The sequence below is a fragment of the Annulohypoxylon maeteangense genome, assembly GCF_022496945.1.
Source record: "Annulohypoxylon maeteangense strain CBS 123835 unplaced genomic scaffold GGS22scaffold_3, whole genome shotgun sequence".
Lineage (NCBI taxonomy): Eukaryota > Fungi > Ascomycota > Sordariomycetes > Xylariales > Hypoxylaceae > Annulohypoxylon > Annulohypoxylon maeteangense.
The window spans coordinates 1,944,814-1,965,065 of NW_025953250.1; the positions used below are offsets into that span (position 1 = coordinate 1,944,814).

Sequence of the window (20,252 nt, forward strand, 5' to 3'; positions counted from 1 at the left end):
GAAACTCGACAAACGTCAATCGCAAGGCAATCACGATGACGATAATGACACATACTAGATGAAATCGTTCCTCCTTGCATATCTGATCTCTTCACTCTCGTTTTTCTTTTCTCATACATGAATTGATGCTGTCTCAACTTACTGGCTAGCTTCAAGTAGCTTTAATTAGCTGCCCAGTACCTATCTAATCGCGACTATCTAGGCGTTTAATAAGATCAGACATCCGACAAAGTCAATTACGTACTCTACAACGAACTAGTAACTTGCATAACACAAAGCTACACACGATATCCTCGTTGGTTGTACAATGGCTACACCTTGGATTCCCCGAATGCATCTCTGGGAGATCGACGATCAGCCGTGGTGAGTAAACATAAGCCAAGCCTACAATCCATAGCCCATAAGCACTATAACTCCGGAAGTCCGCACCGCGACATCCCCAATTGGCTGGCTCGTCGTACAAGCGTTCCAGGGCGTTGGGTCAACAAGATTTTGCTGGCCAAGTCCAACAGGTCCGGCATCTGATGTCCTGCCATTCCGGTGACGCTGCAGGTCCCAAGTACCTGTCCAAGACCACGTACCTACATCAGCCTACATGCAAAATGTCTCTCTAACGAGTAATCGTCTGCCTCTAGGTTCCCCTCCTTCCTCCGCAACTACGTTCAGATCGGTCTAACACATGCCTGGACCACCCACCTTCCACTGCTGCAGTCTGGCAGCCCCGCCACCCTCGTGGCCGCGATTCTGCGGCGCGTGCTCGGCGCATCTGTATCGCGGCACACCTATATTGACTTCTGCGCCGGCGCGGGGGGTCCCACGCCCTTTATAGAGCGCGCCCTGAACCAGCAGCTCTCCAACTCCACCACCTCCTCTACCGCACCGAGCTACGCTGCCGTTGCCGACCCTAAAACTGCATCTGCCACCGCAGTAGACTTCGTACTCACGGACCTACACCCGAACGTCGAGTCCTGGGAAGAAGCGAGCAAGAAGAGCGATCACCTAAGCTACGTCGCGCGCCCCGTCGACGCCTCCGCCGCACCCGCCGAACTCCTGCACCAATATGGCAAAGAGAACAAGAACGGCAAGGGAATATTCCGGCTCTTCAACCTAGCATTCCACCACTTCGACGACAACCTCGCGCGCGCGATCCTAAAGAACACGCTCGAAACTAGCGAAGGATTCGGGTAAGCACTCACCACCTCCCTACCATAACCACCCATCGAAATAAAAAAAAATCCGCAAAGTACCTAGTAGCTAGCCAATACTCACCCATCCGTCGCGTTTAGCATATTCGAGCTCCAAGAACGCACCCTCTCGGGCTTCACGACCTGCATCCTCTTCGGCTTCTTCATCCTACTAATCGCGCCCATCCTGTACTGGTGGAATCCCCTGCGGCTTCTCTTCATCTACCCCCTCCCCGTCGTCCCCTTCGTCCTCGTCTTCGACGGCCTAATCTCCTCCCTCCGCACCCGCACCGCCGACGAAGTCGAAGCTCTCCTACGCACCTGCGGCGCCGACTGCGACGGGTGGGAGATAAAGAGCGGGCGCGAGCGCTTCCTCTGGCCTTGCGGGTACCTGAACTGGGTTATCTGCACCAAGAAGTCCGCGCTGCCGTGAACGGGGGGTGGTGATCTAGGAAGGATTCGGACCGTAGGATAAGAAAGGATCGATGTCGGCGCGAAGCGTAGGATATCTAAGGATGACAAAATAACGCAACGAATTGGTTTTTTTTTCTCGCTTACATATCTGTTACACTATCAGCTCGGAACATTTCCATTGTAATTAATAATAGGCTGCGAGATCTTAGAAATAGAGCTAGACGCCTCGTATAGCGAGCCCCGGATCTAGATTAGCCAGTTATATCCCCTGTTATCGAAATCGTTGGGTTCGGAATCAGCCATCAATATTCCATATTATGTACAGGGAAGCATTGCTTGCTCACTGCCAATTTCAAGATAGATACAGAATATACAGAAGACGTTATCTTTGCATTCCAAAGTGCGTTGTATATGAAAGCTATAAACTATATACGAATGGTATTCCTAATCATTTCCCCGTAAATGTCATGACGATGCTGTTCCGTGATTAACCGTTAAACGCCCCATACACTTTCTTTACATAGACACATTCTCGTGAAGATACAGATGAACATGAACATAATAGGTGATCGGTCCGGGTTCGGCCCGCCAAATCATCTCGTCAGCCAACCCAGGTAGTCCACGACGATTAGGGTTACCATGCTACAATATGACGTTAGCGCGCATTTATCGAGATGTGGGTCCGATGCTCGGAAAGGGTTCAAAGGGTTCTACTTACGCGTGGGGGGCGATGCGGACGTAGTATGTGCCAAATCCACGGTAAAATCGCGTGAGACCTTCCTGCTTCGCGACTTTGACGAAGCAATCCGTCATGCTCTTGTACGGAAGCTTACCATCGGGACCGCGCTGTTGCTTCTGCAACCTCGTCTTTACGAAGTCGAAAGGCAAACTGAAGAATGAGGCGAAGAAACCGGCGATTGCGCTAGCTGTTAAGGTTTGCGACTGGGCTGACCAGTTAGTTTTCGTTTTGAGTTGGGATTTGGCCTCTGAGAAAAAAGCCAATTGACCCAGGTTGAGTGACATAGCCCGGACTACCGTTGGCGCTGCGCCCGCCCAGAGCGCGGTAACCCCTTCGGACTTAACAATCGATGTCAACGCATCAATAACAGATTTATAGTTTTTTCTCTCTGCAATAGGCTTGAGACCATCTGATTGCATTCGGATGAGGGCGAGGTCGGCCGGGTTTCCGATGAACGCTGCTATCCCACCCGCCGCGAGACCCGCGCTTGCCCTCTCAGCGAAGCTAATCTTAGTACCCTTCTCCTGAGCACGCGTCGCCAGGCCTTTCATAAAGGTATCGAAGAAGCCTAGTCTTGCTGTAGTGTACACAGCTTGACGAAGAAGACCTGCCGATAGACCGGTGTATAAGTCGAGAACCTTGCCTTGCGCAAGGATATCTCGCGTAACAGATAACGGAGTAGGTTTAGGTCCGGTAGCAATACCCTCGCCCGCAAGCTGCAACCTGACTTTAATCATGTCCACGGGCTGGATGACGGTGGTGGCAACCATCCCAGACATACCTCCGTTAATAAAAGGTAGGGCCGCCCGCATAACCGGAGTGTGGAGGAAGTCGTTACCCACGGCGGCAACAGTCTCCGAGCCTTGCTTGCCCATGGTGGACGACTTGGTTCGTGCGGCTTCCGCAGCTTGCTTCAGAGTGTTGGAGCTCATAATTCCAATACAAAAACAAGACAACAAGGAGTCGAAGGAATCGTACGCTGACGCAAGGCCGGGTCCCGTTTAAACTCTAATAACAGGCGACAGAGGGAATGAAAAGCTAGCGTAAAAGATACATAGTTAGCAAGTTGTCCGTAAGGGCAGCCTGGCGTGGGTTAAATATGGACAGGAGGCCTGTAAGCTTATAATGAAAGGCCGGACTAGGTAGGGAACTCCATAGAAGGTCCGGTAAAACGTCATTGGCTGGTTTACTCAACATCCGCTAAACAGCATGCCCATGGCCGAGGTGGATAGACAACCGACGTGTACTTCGGCTTCATTAAACGGGTCGAAACGGTAATGTGGTTGAGGCTTTGATTATCTATAATACTATGCGTAGATGCAGATGTGGATCTCATCGGGAGAGATAGGGAGTGGGGGGCCAAGTGGATAGACCAGGTACAGCTGAGATGCTACCTGGTAGGGACCTAGCGAGGACGTTGGAATTGGATTCATGGATGTCGGATACCCGTTCCAGCGTTGAAAGGACCCACCAGTAGGGTAGTTGTCAATAGCGTATAGTGGATAGCGGTGACCAAACAGTTGAGGAATGGCTGGCTAGCTGGATGTATATCGTGTGGTTGACAATAATAATAGATCACAGGTAGATCAACGAAATTGGGGGTAACCAACTTATGCGACAATGTCTCAGTAGATCAACCGGACATGGGTTTCTATTCTCCCCAACTAGCAAGCTAGATGGTAGCTCTCAGCCCTGGATCGCTGTAAGCTCACCGAGACCGGCAGGATTGCGGATCTATCAGGTTGAGCTCAACAAGCGGGAGCTTGTATATAGGGCGCTGCGCCAGGGAAAAGCAAGATGATGTCAGCAGAAGGAATATTCCGCGATAAACTAGAAGCAAACAAACATCAAATTTAAGGAAGGAAAACCAACGGAAGTAATGGTGAAGTTTGCAAATCTAACCAGGACACGCGATCAATCCGGGCGGCTGGCCGTCTGGCCGTCTAGATATAGGGGTTCGAGAGATGTAAGGAGATGGGAAGAACAAAGCATCGATTTAGATAGGGAGGCGTCCGGTCGCTCAAGGCAAAGAAATATTAACCTTTCTAGCATCCAAAAGGGAAAAGCCGGACAAGCAAACTAGGCAATCCTAGCTATCTAGATTCGGGAGTCAAGTGACAATAAGTGAAGACGATGTATGACCTCGGTAGTAGATGGTAAAAGTTGGAAAGTTGATGATGGATAATTGATCATAAAAATCCGGATCATTAATTAAAAAGATAAAAATAAGCAAGGCAAGTCAAATGGAAGGTAGGAAAGAACAACGAGTCCATGCTCTCACTTATGTAAAGAGATCAACAGAAGAGCAAGAGCAAGAACCATTTAGTGCAATGCGCGGCAACTACATGGCGAATAGATATCAATCGCCTCCTCTCTTCCTTCCTCGACTAACCGAGTACTCGTTGATGATTGGTTCCAAGCTTTAAATGCCCTCTAATACATCTGATATGTACATACAGCTTGGGCACATCCAGACTACCGAGAAGATCAAATGCGGGGTTGCGCATAGTATTCATCATCTTGATATCGAATGGAAATTAAGACGGTGTTGCGTGTGATGGCAAGTAGTGATACACGCGTTCTCGACGTGTCGCATATTGCTCAGTGCTTTCAGTCACTGATACCATTTATATCAATGCTACATGAAAGTAACAAATCCACCAAGTAGTGGTCATACCAACTTCGTTTTGGACGAGATTGCCTGCTCTTCAGGCTTATTCAACCTTCTTCAAATAGCATGCCTGTGTACTAGGTCTAGAGGCGAATTGGGAAGAATAATATTAACTATTAGGTATGTACCTATAGCTTGACCATAGCAAGGGAGCTAGAGTATATAGTACGCGAACTTAAGTGCGCACATGGCTGGATGGATCTCGGCATTCAGTTGGAGATCTGCACTTGGTCCAGACTGCCTTCCCGTTCAACCGGAACTTTTAAACTGCGGTCTGATGATATCAGTCCTATGTATGTGTTTGCGGATGTCCGAGTGGAAAAGAGTGAAGACTCGAGGGATTGACTCTAGTATCCTGATGCTATAGACTTCGGATATATTGAAACTTCCCTTGAACTAACAGGAAACAAAGGCTGAGATTCCTTCTACGATAATGGATGTTTTAAATCTCGTCTTTCTCTTTGATATACTGTGACATCCTCGTTGCTAGTCCCGAAAGTTGGCGTATTGCGGGGTAAAGTCCCTACATGTCTAAAGTACCTAAGTGGGACAGCACGATTAGCTCTATCGCGCTAGCCTAGCTAGTGCATAGAGAGGTACTGTATCGATAAGCACGTGCTAATTTTCTATTGAGATTGCGAAGCTCTTTGTATCAGTTTTATGAGAAGAAGCCATCTATTGGATGACTATTGCTTTACTTTAACAATTTGGGCTCAGAGACATTATTATACAAGTTATTGAATGTATATTGAATACGTGAGAGGATGAGAGGACGTAGCTACCTTGGTAAATATTGTCAATTGATACAACCATTCAGGTGACGTCAGGTCTCTTGGAGCTCTTTCTCGCCTTAACAATGCATGAAATCTGATAGGCGCACCACACATATTTAGGCAGGTCTTATCCTATCCTAATAAGGACACCTGCATTTCTGATTTCTGATCTCCAACTCTAAGACTCCAATAATTTTTCGTCACCCTCTTCCCTCCAACCAGCCAAGCTTTTATTATATCAACCGACGTCTGCGCTCTGGTACACACAGCTACCGAGCAGCCTAGGCGCACATGCCTAACTAAACACAAAACTACAGCGATATGGCCAAGCTCCAATGATAAATTCTACTCCCAAAAGAATGAAACCATGGGCAATATGGTCCAAACAAACAGCTAGAGTACCTACATACAACATATACGCAAATCTTAGGACCATTCCATTTATATCTTTAATTTAATGATTTCGCCTTGAATCTAAGCCGCCACTACATCATACTCTCAGCTCCTTAGGGAGCTTGAACTTTCCGGGAACGGCCCGGGTATCCAGATACATATCCACTGAAGTTGTATTAGTATTGGAAAAAGCGAATGAACACGCAAAGCTAGGCGAATTCATTATTGGTTCATTTTCCTAATGGCGCGCAATGTCGACATGTAGCTATAAACGCGCAATGAGAATAACAGGGTTAGGGCGTCTGTTTGAGCTAGAGCTCCAACTTTAGATGCGCTTTTTCATATTTCCCTCTTCCCACCAGCGTAGGAGAGACCGCAATAGAACCGACCTATCACGCGATGGGTAGCGTACGGATATTGGACCTCATTTTGATATCGGAAATATCCCTGCTTTTTCGTGGCTCGCTGTCGTGTCAAGCGTCTTCCAACCCTTCATCTTTTAGCACAGTTGTCCCCTAGAACATTTAGCGGCTTAACATGTCCACTCTCGCCAGCGCGTCAATTTCTATACTTCACGATAACCGGTCGGGCCGAATTTCTCCCACAGGTCCTGTATCGTAATGGTGTCGAGACCTATGATATCTTGGTGTACATAGGTAGGATCAGACAGAGTTTTCATATGAAAGGAGTCGACCCGGCCGGATCTTTCCGATATTTCTCGAACCGAAGACTTTGATTTCTCAGACGGGCTTATTCAATTACTTACCAACACACCTGGGATCCGTTTTAAGTTACGCCGAGTTACAGACATCCTGCTAGCATCTGTCTGCCATCTACTAATAGATCCGAGGCCTTAGTCGGGTACTTGAACAATTCTATGGGTGTCCTCAGTCATTTTCCATCCATCCAATCATGAGAATAACTATATCGAGTCGGTGAATCCCTCAATGCGGAACAGCAAGCCGCCGTCATGATTATCAATGCGTGTTACGCCTCAACGTCCACAGGGACGTCGCGTATTTACTAGATGGCAGGCAGCATAATTGGCCTCAACCCACAGCAGCGGATCCAGGGGCGATAGCTTCTCGGCGGGTATTATGTATCTATTATAGATGGGTACATAATGCTGACTTATCCATGGCCACGATATTCTATTAGTTGACAAATTGCAACGGCTTGTGGATATATTGGGATTCCAAGCTAGGTCCCATCTTCCGGCTTTGTGGCTAAATCGCCCCTAGCCAACTTTAAGCCATCTCGTTCGAATTTCCTACACTACACCGACATGCATCTTCAGGATTCTCGTTAATGGCAATGACCAAGTCATCGTCACGTCTAATGTGGGATATTTCTATATCTAGTAGACCTACCTAGTAACTACCTATAATAGAAAGACTTGAACTTCTGGAGACGCTAGACACGAGGATAATGGTTCAACCCCGGCCTATACCACCGGAACCAATAACGGTAGGAAGCCTCATTCATCAAATACCTATGAATAGGTCACTGGAAACAATAACGGTAGATTCTTTCACAGAATCCCTGGGACGCATGAACATTCTAACTGCATTACCCACTCAAGCCCGCAATTATACACCTAGCTAATCTCAGTAGAGGCGGGAGATCACTGACCTCGGGTAATGCTTCATGGAACTACGGTCTTCGGCTCGGGCCACCGGACTAATTTCATTACAACACCCGCCTAGGTGCCGATATCTAAGACCCAATTCAACGTTACTTAAAAACAAATTGCTACCGTTTTCGATTTTTCGGAATTAGATCTGTACCCCGAAGCATACTAGCAGATGTCTGGGCGATTGGTTGAATACTTTGCTATGGTTCTCAGCCGCATCATAGCCTCTATGCTCCAGAGCAACCTAAAACGTGGAGGGGAACGTCGTCAATCTTCCTCCATCGGTCACGATGACTGCGCCGTTATTATAAGCTCCTGCTCTAGAGGCCAAGTAGAGGATGGTGCCTCCTAGGTCCTTCTCATCTCCAGGACGCTCGAGTGGTATTTGATCCTTCCCAAGACCTCCTCTAGCAAGAATGGGAGCGGACATCTCACTTGGATATACTATTCGCTAGTTAGCCCATTGAATTCACCGAATGTCATTTTATCTACTCTCAAACCCCTTCCCGTATAGAAGGGGGATGATATCAAATGGGGTGAATATAATTACTTACGGCCGGGGCATATGGCATTAGCTCTGATATTCCACTGTGGCAGTACTACACTTAGGTGCTTGACAAGGTGTAGACAGGCAGCCTTACTCTGCCCGTACGCGAATCCGCCGGTGTTTATCTTATTCAACGCACCAATGCTACTTATAGCAATTACGTGGCTCATCTGTTCCACATTGCCTTGCTTGTTCCCTGCATCGAGGAGCTTCAGGAATGACATGGTGGTGTACCATACAGCGCTCGTGTTGACGTTGAATGTGTTTGTGTAGTCCTCAATAGGTACAGACAAGTTAGCTTCGACGAACTCGTCTAGCGTGGTCTCTTTTTTGGGTCGACTGCCGTACGGCCCGCCGATGCCCGAGTTGCAGATTAGCAGGTTGACGAAGCCGACATCCTGCTTGACATGGTCGACTGCTGATTGTAGCGACTCCTTGGATGTTACATCTGTTGCAATGGGTATGACATTGGAGCCAATTTCAGCTGCGGCTTTCTGCAAGATTTCTAGACGTCTGCCCAAGATGTACACTTTGGAAGCGCCGTTGACTGCAAGTGCCTTGGTTATCATGAGACCAATTCCTGCGGTTGGTTGCTATGTCAGCAAAGGTACTAGGTATTGAATAAACCCCGTGGGCTTATAGTTGAACCTACCCGTACCACCGCCCGTGACGACGGCAACTAATCCCTTGACATTGAATAAATTCTCCGCGCCAAGCGCGGCTGACGTCGTCTGTGAAGTCGCCATTTCAACTACCTAGTAGCTATGGTATATGATCAATAAGAGTGGATAAGATTAATAGAACCCATACATATAGGCACCTATATATTAAATTTGTGTATGTTTGCCAAGTACCTGCCTCACAATTAACATTCCTTATAGGAATGAGTCATAGACCTACCGTTCCTTCTTTGTTAGCAGGTAAATGACAACTTAATCTTGAGCGTCGAAGGTTCCTGGTAAGCCACAATCTGATTCACACCCTATGCCACCAACATTCCCCTCAGTGGAGACCGAGCTCGCGATATCCGGACACCGACATCGTCATTGGATGGTTCGATGACTTCCAAGGTCATAGTAGAATGTTACCCGGTAGTTAGGCGCAAGCGCTATCTTATCTCTACAACACTAGCCTGAACCTTCAGATGATGTACCTACCTATTTTCCCTGTACTTGAAGACCTATAAGGTTAGTAATCATTGCTCGTAAACATTATGATTTTAAAAGCTGACGCTAGGGACGTTTTGTAGCGCTGTTCGCCATGTCTCAGATGTTAGTCAAAGGCGTGGTGAGTAAAACTCGATAACTGCATCAAGAATATGATAAGCCAATAATACCTTTTATACACATATACATGACAAATACTATGTATATAGCAACATATTACAATAACCATAACTCTTCCTATCTCCAAAAATTTTAACATCAAAATTTCTAGATATTTGATCATTGGTGCAAATAACCACAAACCACCCAACATGCCGAAACGGAAACGGAGCTACGAACCCACTCTCTCGGAGAAGCTTACACAATGGCACAAGGAACTCGCGCGGGGCATGAAGACGGCTAAGGGTTTCGAGCGCCAGCGTTTAAGCAAGCGCATCCGCGAAGCCCAGGCCCAGGGCACTCCAGACAAGGCGGCGAGGCTGGAGAGGGAGGTCGCTGTGCTGAAGGTGCGCAACAATTACCCCTGCACTTACATATATGTTAAGGGACAGAATAGGAGTAAAAGCTAACATATGAAATTCTTCAGAGTCTCGACCTCCAACAAGCTGCACACGCGCACCTATGCTCGTCCCTCTTAAAAATCAAAGGCGTCGCCGAGTCCCCCCGACTACCGTCCGATCTAGTGAGACCTATACCGAAGCCTGACGGCCTATCTGAGGAGGAGAAGGCGGCGCTGCATAATGTGACGAGTGCGCTGTGCAATCGCAAGCAGATCCGCGATGTGATCGAGGAGGCGATTATGGGGACGTGCATGGCTTTGCGGGTGCTGATGCCGGATAAGATGAAGAAGGGCGGGAAAGATAAGAAGGATAAGAAAGAGAGGACGAAAGAAAAGGAGGGGCAGACTGATGAGAGAGATGATGGTGCGAAGGTAGTTGGTCGGGGGAAGGAGAAAGAAGATGAGGAACAAGCCGGATCTGGAGAAGAGGAGCCCGAGCCGGTGCTGTTGAAGAGGAAACGGGATAATGTCGCGGAGGAGGAACAAGAGGTCAGTGGCGATGAAGAGGATGAGCCAGAGGACGAGGAACCGTTTGAAGGCTTTTCGGGCAGCGATGCGGAAGAACGAGTATGGTCACGGTACGATGCTTTCGTAGCAGGTTCTTCCAGCGACGAAGATGAATCGGATGAAGACGGGGCAAGCGAAGATGCGCTCGCAGCGGATAGCAAGTCACGATCAGTCCGAAAAACAACGACCGCCGACGATATTTTCATCTCATCAGCCGACTCTGCGTCAGAAGACGAAGATGAAGACGAAGAAGACCTAGACATATCAGGTAGCGAAAGCTCCGCATCCGCTTCCCTCCCACCACCGAAGAAGTCCAAAACCGCAAGATCCGGCCCCATCTCGGTCAACGGGTCCGCGTTCCTGCCTTCTCTAATGGGAGGTTACATATCAGGCTCCGAGTCCGAAGCCTCCGACATCGACGTCAACCCGCCCGAGCGGAAAAACAGGCGAGGTCAGCGGGCGCGTCAGGCTATCTGGGAGAAGAAGTACAAGGAAAAAGCGAAGCATCTACAGAACCAGGACAAGGGGCGGGACCAAGGCTGGGATATGCGCCGAGGCGCCGTGGGGGATGACGATGGGTCGAATAAGCCCTGGAAGAAGGGCATTCACAATCCGTTTGAGAACAAGGACGTGCATCCCGAACGGTTAAGGCAGATGCAGGGTGGTGGGAGCGGAGGTAGACGGTTCGAGGAAAGACGGCCTATGGTGGATAAGCCGAGACCAAAGGCTCCCACGAAGAGAGATGATACGGGTCCTTTACATCCTAGTTGGGCGGCGGCTAAGAAGGCTAAAGAAGAGGCACAGAAGGTTGAGTTTCAGGGACGTAAGGTCGTGTTTGACTAGGATACCAATTAGTAAATCACAGAGACTACGAGAATTGCAATGCTGTAGGAAATCATCAATCGTGTTCGCGCAAGCTAAGCTAATTCTACATAGCAAAAGATATGTTATGCAATATCTTCTCAATCCTGACCCTCCTTGAAATCAGCGTGGTTCATGATCTGCTTATTCTCATTTTCATCGATTTTTACTGTATCGTTGGCCTCTTTGCCTTTGGATATGCTAGTGATATTTCCAGCGAAATTTCAGCAGATCAAGATTCTTAGTCAATAACAAATTGGGACCGGTAGATAAAGTGTGATGAAGAATCTAGGTCATTGAACTAAGGCCGATACCATCCGGATGAAATGCACTGTAAGGAATTAACCCTTGGATTTAGTTGACGAATTCAATTTTCGGCGTTTCGTCGACGATCCACCACTCTCAGAATTCTTCTTGCTCGGTCGCTTGCGCGGGGGACGAGGAGGAGGAATTGGTTCTTGGATAAGAAGTTCATCGTCTCCGGGCGGGGTATCTTCCTGGTAGAATCTGTCGCTTTCAGATTCATAGTCCCATCCGGTTGACTCATCACTATCATCGTCGTTATTATTCTGGTTTGGCGTCGTTGGGTCGATGGATGGGCCTCGGGAATGGCCATCGGCAGGCTCAATCTTGACAGATCTGCCCGGCGAGGATGTGGGGACGAAGAGTGACTCTTCGTCGTCGTCGCCTGTGAGATCGATTGTAATCGGATCTAAGGGACCAGCGCTACCAAAACTAAGACCTGGATCAGGGTGTGGATTATTCTCTAAATTCTTGCCTAATGCATTCCCATCACCGTTTCCAGGGGGCTCTTCCTTGTCTACTTCCATTCTCTCCGAAGGGGTGATAGTTGAATTGGAACGCGAGCTCACAAATAGGCCACTTGATCTGTCGTCATCATCGCTAGCATTTTCACTAGCTTTGTCATCACGCTTCTGTCTGTATTGTTCAGCTCGATTGGGAGGAGTAGCAGGTGGTGTCATAAGAGTCTCTGGAGACCCAGGAGGCACTGGGTCATCTTCGTCATCCAATAATGACCCAGCAACACTTTCGTAGTCGCTTTCCAAATCATCTTCAGCAAGGTCTTCATCATCGGAGTTCCCATAGCCATAAGCCCAGTCCACATTAGGTGATTCATCATAGAAGGCCTCGACGATTCTCATATCCTTCTCCGATGGAATCCAGTCTTCGAGGCCCTTCAGGGGTAATAAGTATTTGAGCTCGCTCTTGATCTCTGCGCTTCGGCGCTTTGGCTGAGTCACGGCTCTTCCTATGTCTTCGAGGAATGATGGGTCTAGAATCGACTGTCGTTTTTGTACGCCGTCACGCTCTTTGAAGCGAATCCACTTCATGCCGCGGAGCTGGTAAATGTAATCCATACCCTGTACCGTTCGCATTGATCGGAGCTTTTGGCGGTTTTTGTTTTCCTTCATTAGCGCAGCAACGGGATTGAATGGTACGTCTGAGGGGCGACAAGTGTCCTCATCGTCGCTGTGATTATCCCTGTTATTATTAACTTTGCTGCGATTACCTTTGCGGCCGTTGCCGTAATTGCCGTTACTACCATTCTCGCTGACGAAGAGCTGCTCTTCCTCTTCCTCTTCATAATCGTCGTCATCGTCATCGTCATCTTCAGAATTCCATACCTTATCCGGGTTCTCGTATTTCCTTCTCCTCCTATCTTTCGCCGACTCCTGGATGTGCACTACAAGTGTCCGAAGACGTCTCGTCTTAGTAAACCAGGACAGCCCGACCGAGCGACGAGAGATTCTCGTCTTATGTCGACGCATGTTAGAGCCATGCCACATGAGTTCGACATTCACAAGCCTCTCCACACGTGCCATGCCAATGCCGTTGCAAAAACGATGCCATTCGCCTAATGAGCTAAACGCGAATGTATTTGCTCCGTAAAACGCGTGTACCCCGACGTAGTACCATCTTTTGCAAACTAGGAGAGGATCGAGTACATCATGTGGTCGGCGCATTAGTGCGATTTGGCATGGGCGTGTGCTGAAATGGAATCCGGTTGGCAATTGACTTTCGCCTTTCGTGTCCTTCTTTGGAAAGTCTTCCTGGAGGGGCGGGTTCAGGGGGTCCAGCCGAGATAGGCAGTGGACAAGAGGACTCTTTACGAAAACGCGGGCAAAGATCTTGACTTGAATCTCAGCAGGCAATCTCTCAAACGGAAATGTTGGTTGCCCTAATAGACGGTGATATATTGGCTGGACAGTAATAAAGATACTCGGCAGGATCAGTGCCATGAATCGACGATGAGATAGAAAGTCGCCTGGTGATGTATCGTATTTATTTCGCGCGCGTTCGCGACGAAGTAGGAGGGTCTGTTCAGATACCACTTCATGCCGTAGACCTAAGCTGGGATGAAGAACCGTCATCTTCTGCGACATGTTCTCCTGCTTGCAACTGTCGCGAAAAATCGTGCCGTAATCCCCTGTTTCGCCCTGAAGGAACTCTCTGAGCTTGTGACTCCACGGCTGTATATAAATGTTAATTAATCGCGATTCATACATGAATTAAAGAATTACTTACCACGGGAGGTTCGCTGATCCCATTAATTCGGTCTTCCAACTCCTTGGTCCTTTTCTCGAGTTTACGTCTCTCACGGGTGGTTCGATTCTTCAGCGATCTTATCATCTTAACCTTCTCCTCAATCTGTCTTCCGTAGGCCTTGATAATCATCAGCTGATCATCATACTTCTCTTTGAGGATATTGTAGTTACGACCGGTGTCTCCCTCGTTGTACTGGGTGAGGTTTAACATGTTCTTGAGCAGATTTGGAATGCGCGATGGTCCATTGTCTAAGAGATTTAGCATATATCTCACAACGTAATGGGAGTGTGACAGTTACCTTCCTCTTCGTTCCCTTCGACATTTGGCTCTTCAGTGACCTGCTCATCGATGACTTCGGTCAACTCCTCAATCATGTCAACAACACCAGTTTCGAGTTCGGTGACATCGCTGTCGCAGTCGCTGCTATCCGGGGACGACATCTTGACGCAGATTATAGGTGATCTAGAAAGATACCGGAAGAATTCGGAGAGTGTAATTGGTCAACCCTAGTGCTTTCCACTGAGATAAGTTAATAATAAGTATCGGCCATGAAGGAAGTCACTATGGAGTAGATGGTAGAATGAAAGAAGTAGACCGAGGGTATTATATTGAAATTGGATTGTAGTAGGGCTATGATTGATTGCGTAGGAGGTTCTTGAACGAAGTCGTTGATCATGAGCGCAGAGTAGATGGCCTGACACGGCTTTCACCGGCGAAGGTGTGCAAGTTGACGTTGAAGAACCTAGTATTACGGTTATCAGGAGCTAGGTGTAGGGATGAGAATAAGTTGTGCGAACCATCAGCGTTTGTAATACTGGGTGATGAGTAGCTGGCCGTAGGGTTAGATCTTCAGATTTAATGCCTTTGTATGTGTAGGATATGTTGATAATAGATAGGGAGAAGTCAGATCGGAGGAATAGGTATCTATAAGGGAAAGATGGTCTAAGTAACCGTGGTGTATTGAGGAAGTCGTAATGCATAATATTGGCATTGGGTAAGGGGTGAACATCTTCAAGCTGACCAGGGAAGGTATCATAGAAACTAGGAAACAACGTACCATAAATCTAGAGTAAAAATCCGCTAACGTGTAATAATAATTAAACTAGGGGCAGTGGCGAGATAATAATAGTGTATGGGTTTACATGGCAGTTTGATTGAATCATAAGGTGTGAGGCTTCGCTCTCGGAAGAGTAGTTGGGTTTTTGTTATGATGGAAATAAGGTAGATTCATCTTGAATTGAGTAGGATGTCGATAATGTATGAGTGTTCATCTTCGGGGAAAGAAATATTGATGATATGTTCAATTGTAAGGACAAGAGATACCAATCTAGTACCTACCATAAGAGTGTAGATATCGTAGCTGATTAAAGGTAAAACTGATGTTAAATTGAAGCTCCTAATATCATTCAGCGTGTCCAACTTGATATTTTGTGTAGTAATACAATAGTGTGCCCATAGCATAGGGCAGCATGGTCATAATTTCGAGGAAGGCAGGTAGTAGGTATCTGTCTCTATAAACGTATCTATCGTAGGCAATGTACAAACCGATGACCAGATTGAAGGTATCACATATATTCTTGACTAAGATGAAGAGGTCTATATTCCCTTCATCGATCGGAAGAAATCCTATGCACAGAGAGTATTAGCGACCAATACATCGGAAAAGAACTTGGGGGAGAAGGGGGTCCTGAAATCTTACCATCATGCCCGTGAAAACGACGAGCAGGATACCTCCTCCTGGTCCAAGTCTTAGGACCTTAGGCAGGAAACCCTTATACAGAGCACCGAAACCTTCTTCCTTCATCACGGTCGCACAAGCAGGCCAAGCCCAGTTGTACTTGGGCACCGTTCCGGCGATTTTAGGGCTGTTCTGGATACGTGACTTGACCACGTCCATTGGCGTGTTGATTATCGTGCCAACTGTACCACCAACCGAGCCAGAGATGAGACCATTGAGGATCTCGCCTTGCTTGGTTTCGGCCTTGGGTAGAAGCTCTTTGACCTGGAAAATACAGCCGAAGTAGCCGGCATTCCAGAGTATGTGTCGCCAAAGGGTACTCTCGAGACCATTGTACATGGCTAGAATACCTTCATTCTTGATCGTCTTGGCAACGACATCGATCATGCCGGAATATTTGCCTGCTGAGGCCTTGTCCTGCAGCCGAATCTTGACTAACTCGAAAGGCACAACGACAAAGGACTCGGTAGCTCCAGCAGACGCGCCAGTCAAAATTGAGAGTGACTGGTTCATCTTCTCAGCGCCAAAGGCCTTGCGATATAACTTGCCCCACTCATCGTTGGCGGCGAACTTGGTAGCACGCTTTGGGGCTTCCATCAAAATAGGGGCGGTGATACCTCTGTATAATCTCGAGAACCTATGCTTTGGATAAGCCTGAGGTTCCGTATTCTAGGAGGATATCATACCCTTCATTTCGAACAATCTTCTGGAAGCAGTCCATCATACCATTGTAAGAGTCTGCGCCAGTTCCCTTGCCCGTTTGAAGTTGTCTGCCACATCGTAAGCATAGTCCGGGTTAGGAAAGGTCGGATTGATTTGCTGCCTACACTCGGGTTTTCACAACATCGAGAGGATACCTAGTCCATGTCAACTATGCGCACGCGACAGTCTAAAGCGGGGTGTTGTACATGGTCAGAATCTAATAGAAGTACGATATTAATGCCCATAAATGTCCTCGATAAAAGAATGTGTGTCAATTGCTTACCTCCGAGATGCCAGCGACGGCACCTAAGCAAGATCGTTAGTCTACACTCTATGGCAGTCATCGTGATGGAGAACTATAATGCGACTAACCTGCGGCGAAGGTGTATACGAATGGTAACGGCTTATCTTGCGACATCTTGGGCAAACTTTGACCTATACGAAGTGATGGGGGAACCCGTTGTTAGATCTCAATTGGAGGTAGAATAGAAATAAAATATTTCAAGGCTCGGCGACTACATACCAGCGGTTACTGACGGGTAGTGGGTTTTGAGAAAGAAGTTCGAATAATTTGCGATGGAAGCGCATACTGCATAGTACATAGAGAATAACGTTAGCGTTCTTTGCCCCACGACTGCCCGCCGGATCGGAGTTTTCTAGGCATGTTCAAGGGTCCCCACAAGTCGCAAAACACAACCTGAGGTGCACAGGCCCTTGTTCACCTGTTCAAGTAATCCTTACTTGTTGATATTACGTACGTTAAAGACAGAAGTTAATAATCCAAACATTCGTTCAAGGTTATGCCCTGAGTGTTCTGAGTTTACGAAAGGTTATTATGTTAAAAGTTTCCTATTGCAGTAATTCCGACGTTTCCGGCGCTAGTCACCTACAATCCCCGTTAAATCCCTACCGCCGCTAGGTCCGAGGTTCTTGATTGGTTCCAGGTTCAGCCCTTTGAGATTTAACTGTGGCCCGTGTGCTGCAAGGGCTCTTCTAATTACTTTTGAAGCGCTCACGTAGCTCTGTTTTATTCAACCAACCACGAACAACCAACAAAAAAATCGCAATAATGGGTGCCACTACCATGCTGGTAGAGAATTGTTTCCTTCATTTCTCTTCCTATAGAAGCTCCCATTTTGATCTAGAAAATAGATCTACGAGTCACCGTTATAATAATGGGTGAAACAATCGATCCACAGGGAACGCCTGTCGCGCCTCGGAAGAATCGCGTAATTAAGGCTAACAATAAAACACCTGCAGCCAAATACAACACTGTGATGGTGCAGAGAATTGTAGAAACTCTGAAGCAAGATCCTGAAGCCGATCTGGTTACCATCATAGGGAAAGATTACGCTAAGAAACGAGAGCTATTCCAGAATGTTGGTGGTAAGAGTTCTGCCTGCTCATCACACGGATATCTGGTAGCTTATACTCAAACAGCGAGACTCGGAAGCACTACCAAGAAGCTAACCGTTCCTAATCCTTCCCCGGGCGACACACGGTTGCTTCTCGACCCGGACGAAGCGGCTACGATCCTCTCGCCATTTTCGGAAGATATGCTGCTTCTCCTCCCTAACATAGACGTCGATAATCTTATGCACTCTGTTATCCAACTCTTGTCCGAAGCCGAAGTTATCTTTCAAACTAAATGGGGATGCTCCACTATGATTTTGCTAGTCTCCGACGGCATCGTTACCAAGATCTCACGGCGCTCGGACGGCACCGATGAATATACTGCTTTGCAGTACCTTGAAGAACACCTACCAAGCTTTCCTGCCCCTAGACCACATGGGATGATTGAATTAGAACATTTCTATCTTATGTTCATGACCTATATTCCTGGTTTAGACCTTGAAAAAGCATGGCCACAGTTAAACGTGGCTCAAAAACAAGACATCAGCAGTCAGCTCGACGCCCTGTTCTCTGAATTGCGATTACTTCCGTGCTTAGAGGACAGTCCACTTGGTGGCGCTCAAGGGGAACTATGTAAGGATGCTAGAAGAGGTCTACGTGTAGCTTCTACTCCAATTACGAGTGTAAAGGAGTTTGAAGATTTCGTCTTTTCCGGTTCTAGATCTGCAACCCCAGTCTATTTGGAGTTTTTGCGAGGGCTCTGTCCACCAAGTCCGAACAAGTCCGTCTTTACCCACGGAGATGTCCGACCAGCAAATATTGTGGTCGATTCTGACGATTCAGGCAAGTGGCAAGTTACAGGTATCATCGATTGGGAGCGCAGCGGCTTCTACCCAGAGTACTGGGAGTCCATAAAAATTACAAACTGCTTGTACGCCGGTGAAGACTGGGACTGGTATAAGTATCTGCCTGGATGTTTGCACCCAAAAAATCACGCACAGCGCTGGCTATTAGATCTGGCGTGGGATCCCATGGTGGCTTCGATAGAAACATCCTTATGATTCAATTCAATATACGTCTTACATAGACCACGTTACAACAGTTTCTTGAGGGATGAGCAAACCAAGACCTACAAATGATCAACCTTGGTTGTTTTTAAAGGCACGGTCATCCGCACCAACTAATGATATCCCAAGTTAGTCTCACAAATAACTATAAGTTTCATGACTCTAATTTCGTGCGAAAAATTACAGTGTTCAAGACTTAGATAAAGCTCTCCGCAACCTTCAAAGGCTAGGTACTAGTGACTGCCTACCTTAAAATGGAGCGAGAATAAAGTCTATAATGAAAGAAGTTAGTCGTAACACGTCGAAGAGGCATTCAAAATGGTATAGGCGTTAGGTATACTTTAGAGGAGGTATCTATAGGGCTGACCTGGGCTATCTAGGGATAATCGGTGATGTGGATCACCGTGCCGATTTAACCAAACATACTTAACCAAACCAACGTTCCTCCCGCCATAATAAAGCTACCTGCCTCGTACGAAGCCCGCGCTTTGAATAACTTATTGTTTCCACGTAACGACTGCAACTTCGAGGTCAAGATGTTCACCAGTTTCGGCCCATCTTCAGCTCAATATGGGAATGTGATATTCAAAAACGACATCAATCCAAATTCCAGGCAGAGAGTCGCTACAAGAGATGGTAAAGAGGCCAAGACAAGCAGTGACGTTGCTCAATCAAGTAGCCAGCATGCTCGAGACCATTTGACCATTAATACGGCTATCTTTACGCCGTTAGAGGGAAACTATCTCCACTGGTCGCTCGTTATTCACGATTGCGATGCCCAGGAGGCAGACGCTTGGCATATCTGGGAAGTTGCCCAAGAACATCCCTTCGCGCCATATAAGGCAAATTATATCCGCGTTGATCCAACCCGCGAGACAAGGTTTCGACACTTAGTCAGAATGGGCACCGTGCCTCGTGGTCGCCTAAATGAAATCCAAGCCGCTGTCCGGGCTGCTGATGCCGCGGAGGAAGAGCGGGCCGCCCAGTGGAATTGTCAGGATTACGTCTTCGAGGTGTGGGAGAACATCTGGAGAGATGGACTCGTTACAGAAGAGACGTATTATGCAGCGCGTGATGAGCTGCTAGACTACTATGGTCCGGGCGCTAGTGGACCCGGAGAGGACGGGGATGAAAATGAGGCCGAAGAAAATGAAGAGGAGCGCGATGAAGAAGCTGAAAAGCCCCGTCGGATTTTATCGGAAGAGTTTGTTTATGATTCGGACGAATAAACATCATGTAATTCATACCTTGAGCGATAACTGTAGGATCCACCATTCTGTTAAATCATTTTTGTAATAAGTAATGAAATATTATAATAAATTGGCAAATTCCTATTCGCAGCCTTGTAGCTCAGCTGAGCTTAATAACTCCTAGCTC

At 47.4% G+C, this 20,252-nt stretch overlaps 8 protein-coding genes across 8 annotated transcripts; 4 read left to right on the forward strand and 4 right to left on the reverse strand.

Annotated features, from left to right (window-relative positions):
- The first annotated feature begins 39 nt into the window (after positions 1-39).
- GGS22DRAFT_155501 (uncharacterized protein) lies at positions 40-1,993 on the forward strand. Its single transcript, XM_047960224.1, has 3 exons — positions 40-363; positions 636-1,184; positions 1,287-1,993. Exons 1-3 carry the CDS (start codon positions 308-310, stop codon positions 1,615-1,617), a joined length of 936 nt encoding a protein of 311 aa, XP_047822116.1. The 5' UTR covers positions 40-307; the 3' UTR covers positions 1,618-1,993.
- Positions 1,994-2,140: 147 nt separating this feature from the next.
- Positions 2,141-3,609, reverse strand: GGS22DRAFT_95635 (mitochondrial carrier). Its single transcript, XM_047968521.1, has 2 exons — positions 2,317-3,609; positions 2,141-2,240 (listed from the first exon to the last, which is right to left on the reverse strand). Exons 1-2 carry the CDS (start codon positions 3,267-3,269, stop codon positions 2,192-2,194), a joined length of 1,002 nt encoding a protein of 333 aa, XP_047822117.1. The 5' UTR covers positions 3,270-3,609; the 3' UTR covers positions 2,141-2,191.
- Positions 3,610-7,915: 4,306 nt separating this feature from the next.
- Positions 7,916-9,292, reverse strand: GGS22DRAFT_95669 (NAD(P)-binding protein). Its single transcript, XM_047968522.1, has 3 exons — positions 9,007-9,292; positions 8,362-8,934; positions 7,916-8,251 (listed from the first exon to the last, which is right to left on the reverse strand). Exons 1-3 carry the CDS (start codon positions 9,098-9,100, stop codon positions 8,052-8,054), a joined length of 867 nt encoding a protein of 288 aa, XP_047822118.1. The 5' UTR covers positions 9,101-9,292; the 3' UTR covers positions 7,916-8,051.
- A 504-nt stretch (positions 9,293-9,796) lies between these two features.
- GGS22DRAFT_155512 (Bud-site selection protein) lies at positions 9,797-11,472 on the forward strand. The gene is made up of 2 exons (XM_047960225.1): positions 9,797-10,026; positions 10,107-11,472. Exons 1-2 carry the CDS (start codon positions 9,832-9,834, stop codon positions 11,427-11,429), a joined length of 1,518 nt encoding a protein of 505 aa, XP_047822119.1. The 5' UTR covers positions 9,797-9,831; the 3' UTR covers positions 11,430-11,472.
- A 161-nt stretch (positions 11,473-11,633) lies between these two features.
- Positions 11,634-14,552, reverse strand: GGS22DRAFT_198081 (uncharacterized protein). Its single transcript, XM_047966085.1, has 3 exons — positions 14,314-14,552; positions 13,995-14,263; positions 11,634-13,939 (listed from the first exon to the last, which is right to left on the reverse strand). The coding sequence occupies exons 1-3, from the start codon at positions 14,453-14,455 to the stop codon at positions 11,789-11,791; spliced, it is 2,562 nt and encodes an 853-aa protein (XP_047822120.1). The 5' UTR covers positions 14,456-14,552; the 3' UTR covers positions 11,634-11,788.
- An 856-nt stretch (positions 14,553-15,408) lies between these two features.
- GGS22DRAFT_155514 (mitochondrial 2-oxodicarboxylate carrier 1) lies at positions 15,409-16,996 on the reverse strand. Its single transcript, XM_047960226.1, is given in 7 exon segments — positions 15,409-15,641; positions 15,715-16,390; positions 16,440-16,523; positions 16,581-16,616; positions 16,717-16,721; positions 16,739-16,761; positions 16,828-16,996. The coding sequence occupies 7 exon segments, from the start codon at positions 16,871-16,873 to the stop codon at positions 15,612-15,614; spliced, it is 900 nt and encodes a 299-aa protein (XP_047822121.1). The 5' UTR covers positions 16,874-16,996; the 3' UTR covers positions 15,409-15,611.
- Positions 16,997-17,509: 513 nt separating this feature from the next.
- On the forward strand, positions 17,510-18,948 carry GGS22DRAFT_95698 (kinase-like domain-containing protein). Its single transcript, XM_047968523.1, has 2 exons — positions 17,510-17,841; positions 17,896-18,948. The coding sequence occupies exons 1-2, from the start codon at positions 17,631-17,633 to the stop codon at positions 18,867-18,869; spliced, it is 1,185 nt and encodes a 394-aa protein (XP_047822122.1). The 5' UTR covers positions 17,510-17,630; the 3' UTR covers positions 18,870-18,948.
- A 261-nt stretch (positions 18,949-19,209) lies between these two features.
- On the forward strand, positions 19,210-20,165 carry GGS22DRAFT_155519 (uncharacterized protein). The gene has a single exon (XM_047960227.1). It carries the CDS (start codon positions 19,412-19,414, stop codon positions 20,102-20,104), a length of 693 nt encoding a protein of 230 aa, XP_047822123.1. The 5' UTR covers positions 19,210-19,411; the 3' UTR covers positions 20,105-20,165.
- The last annotated feature ends 87 nt before the right edge of the window (positions 20,166-20,252 follow it).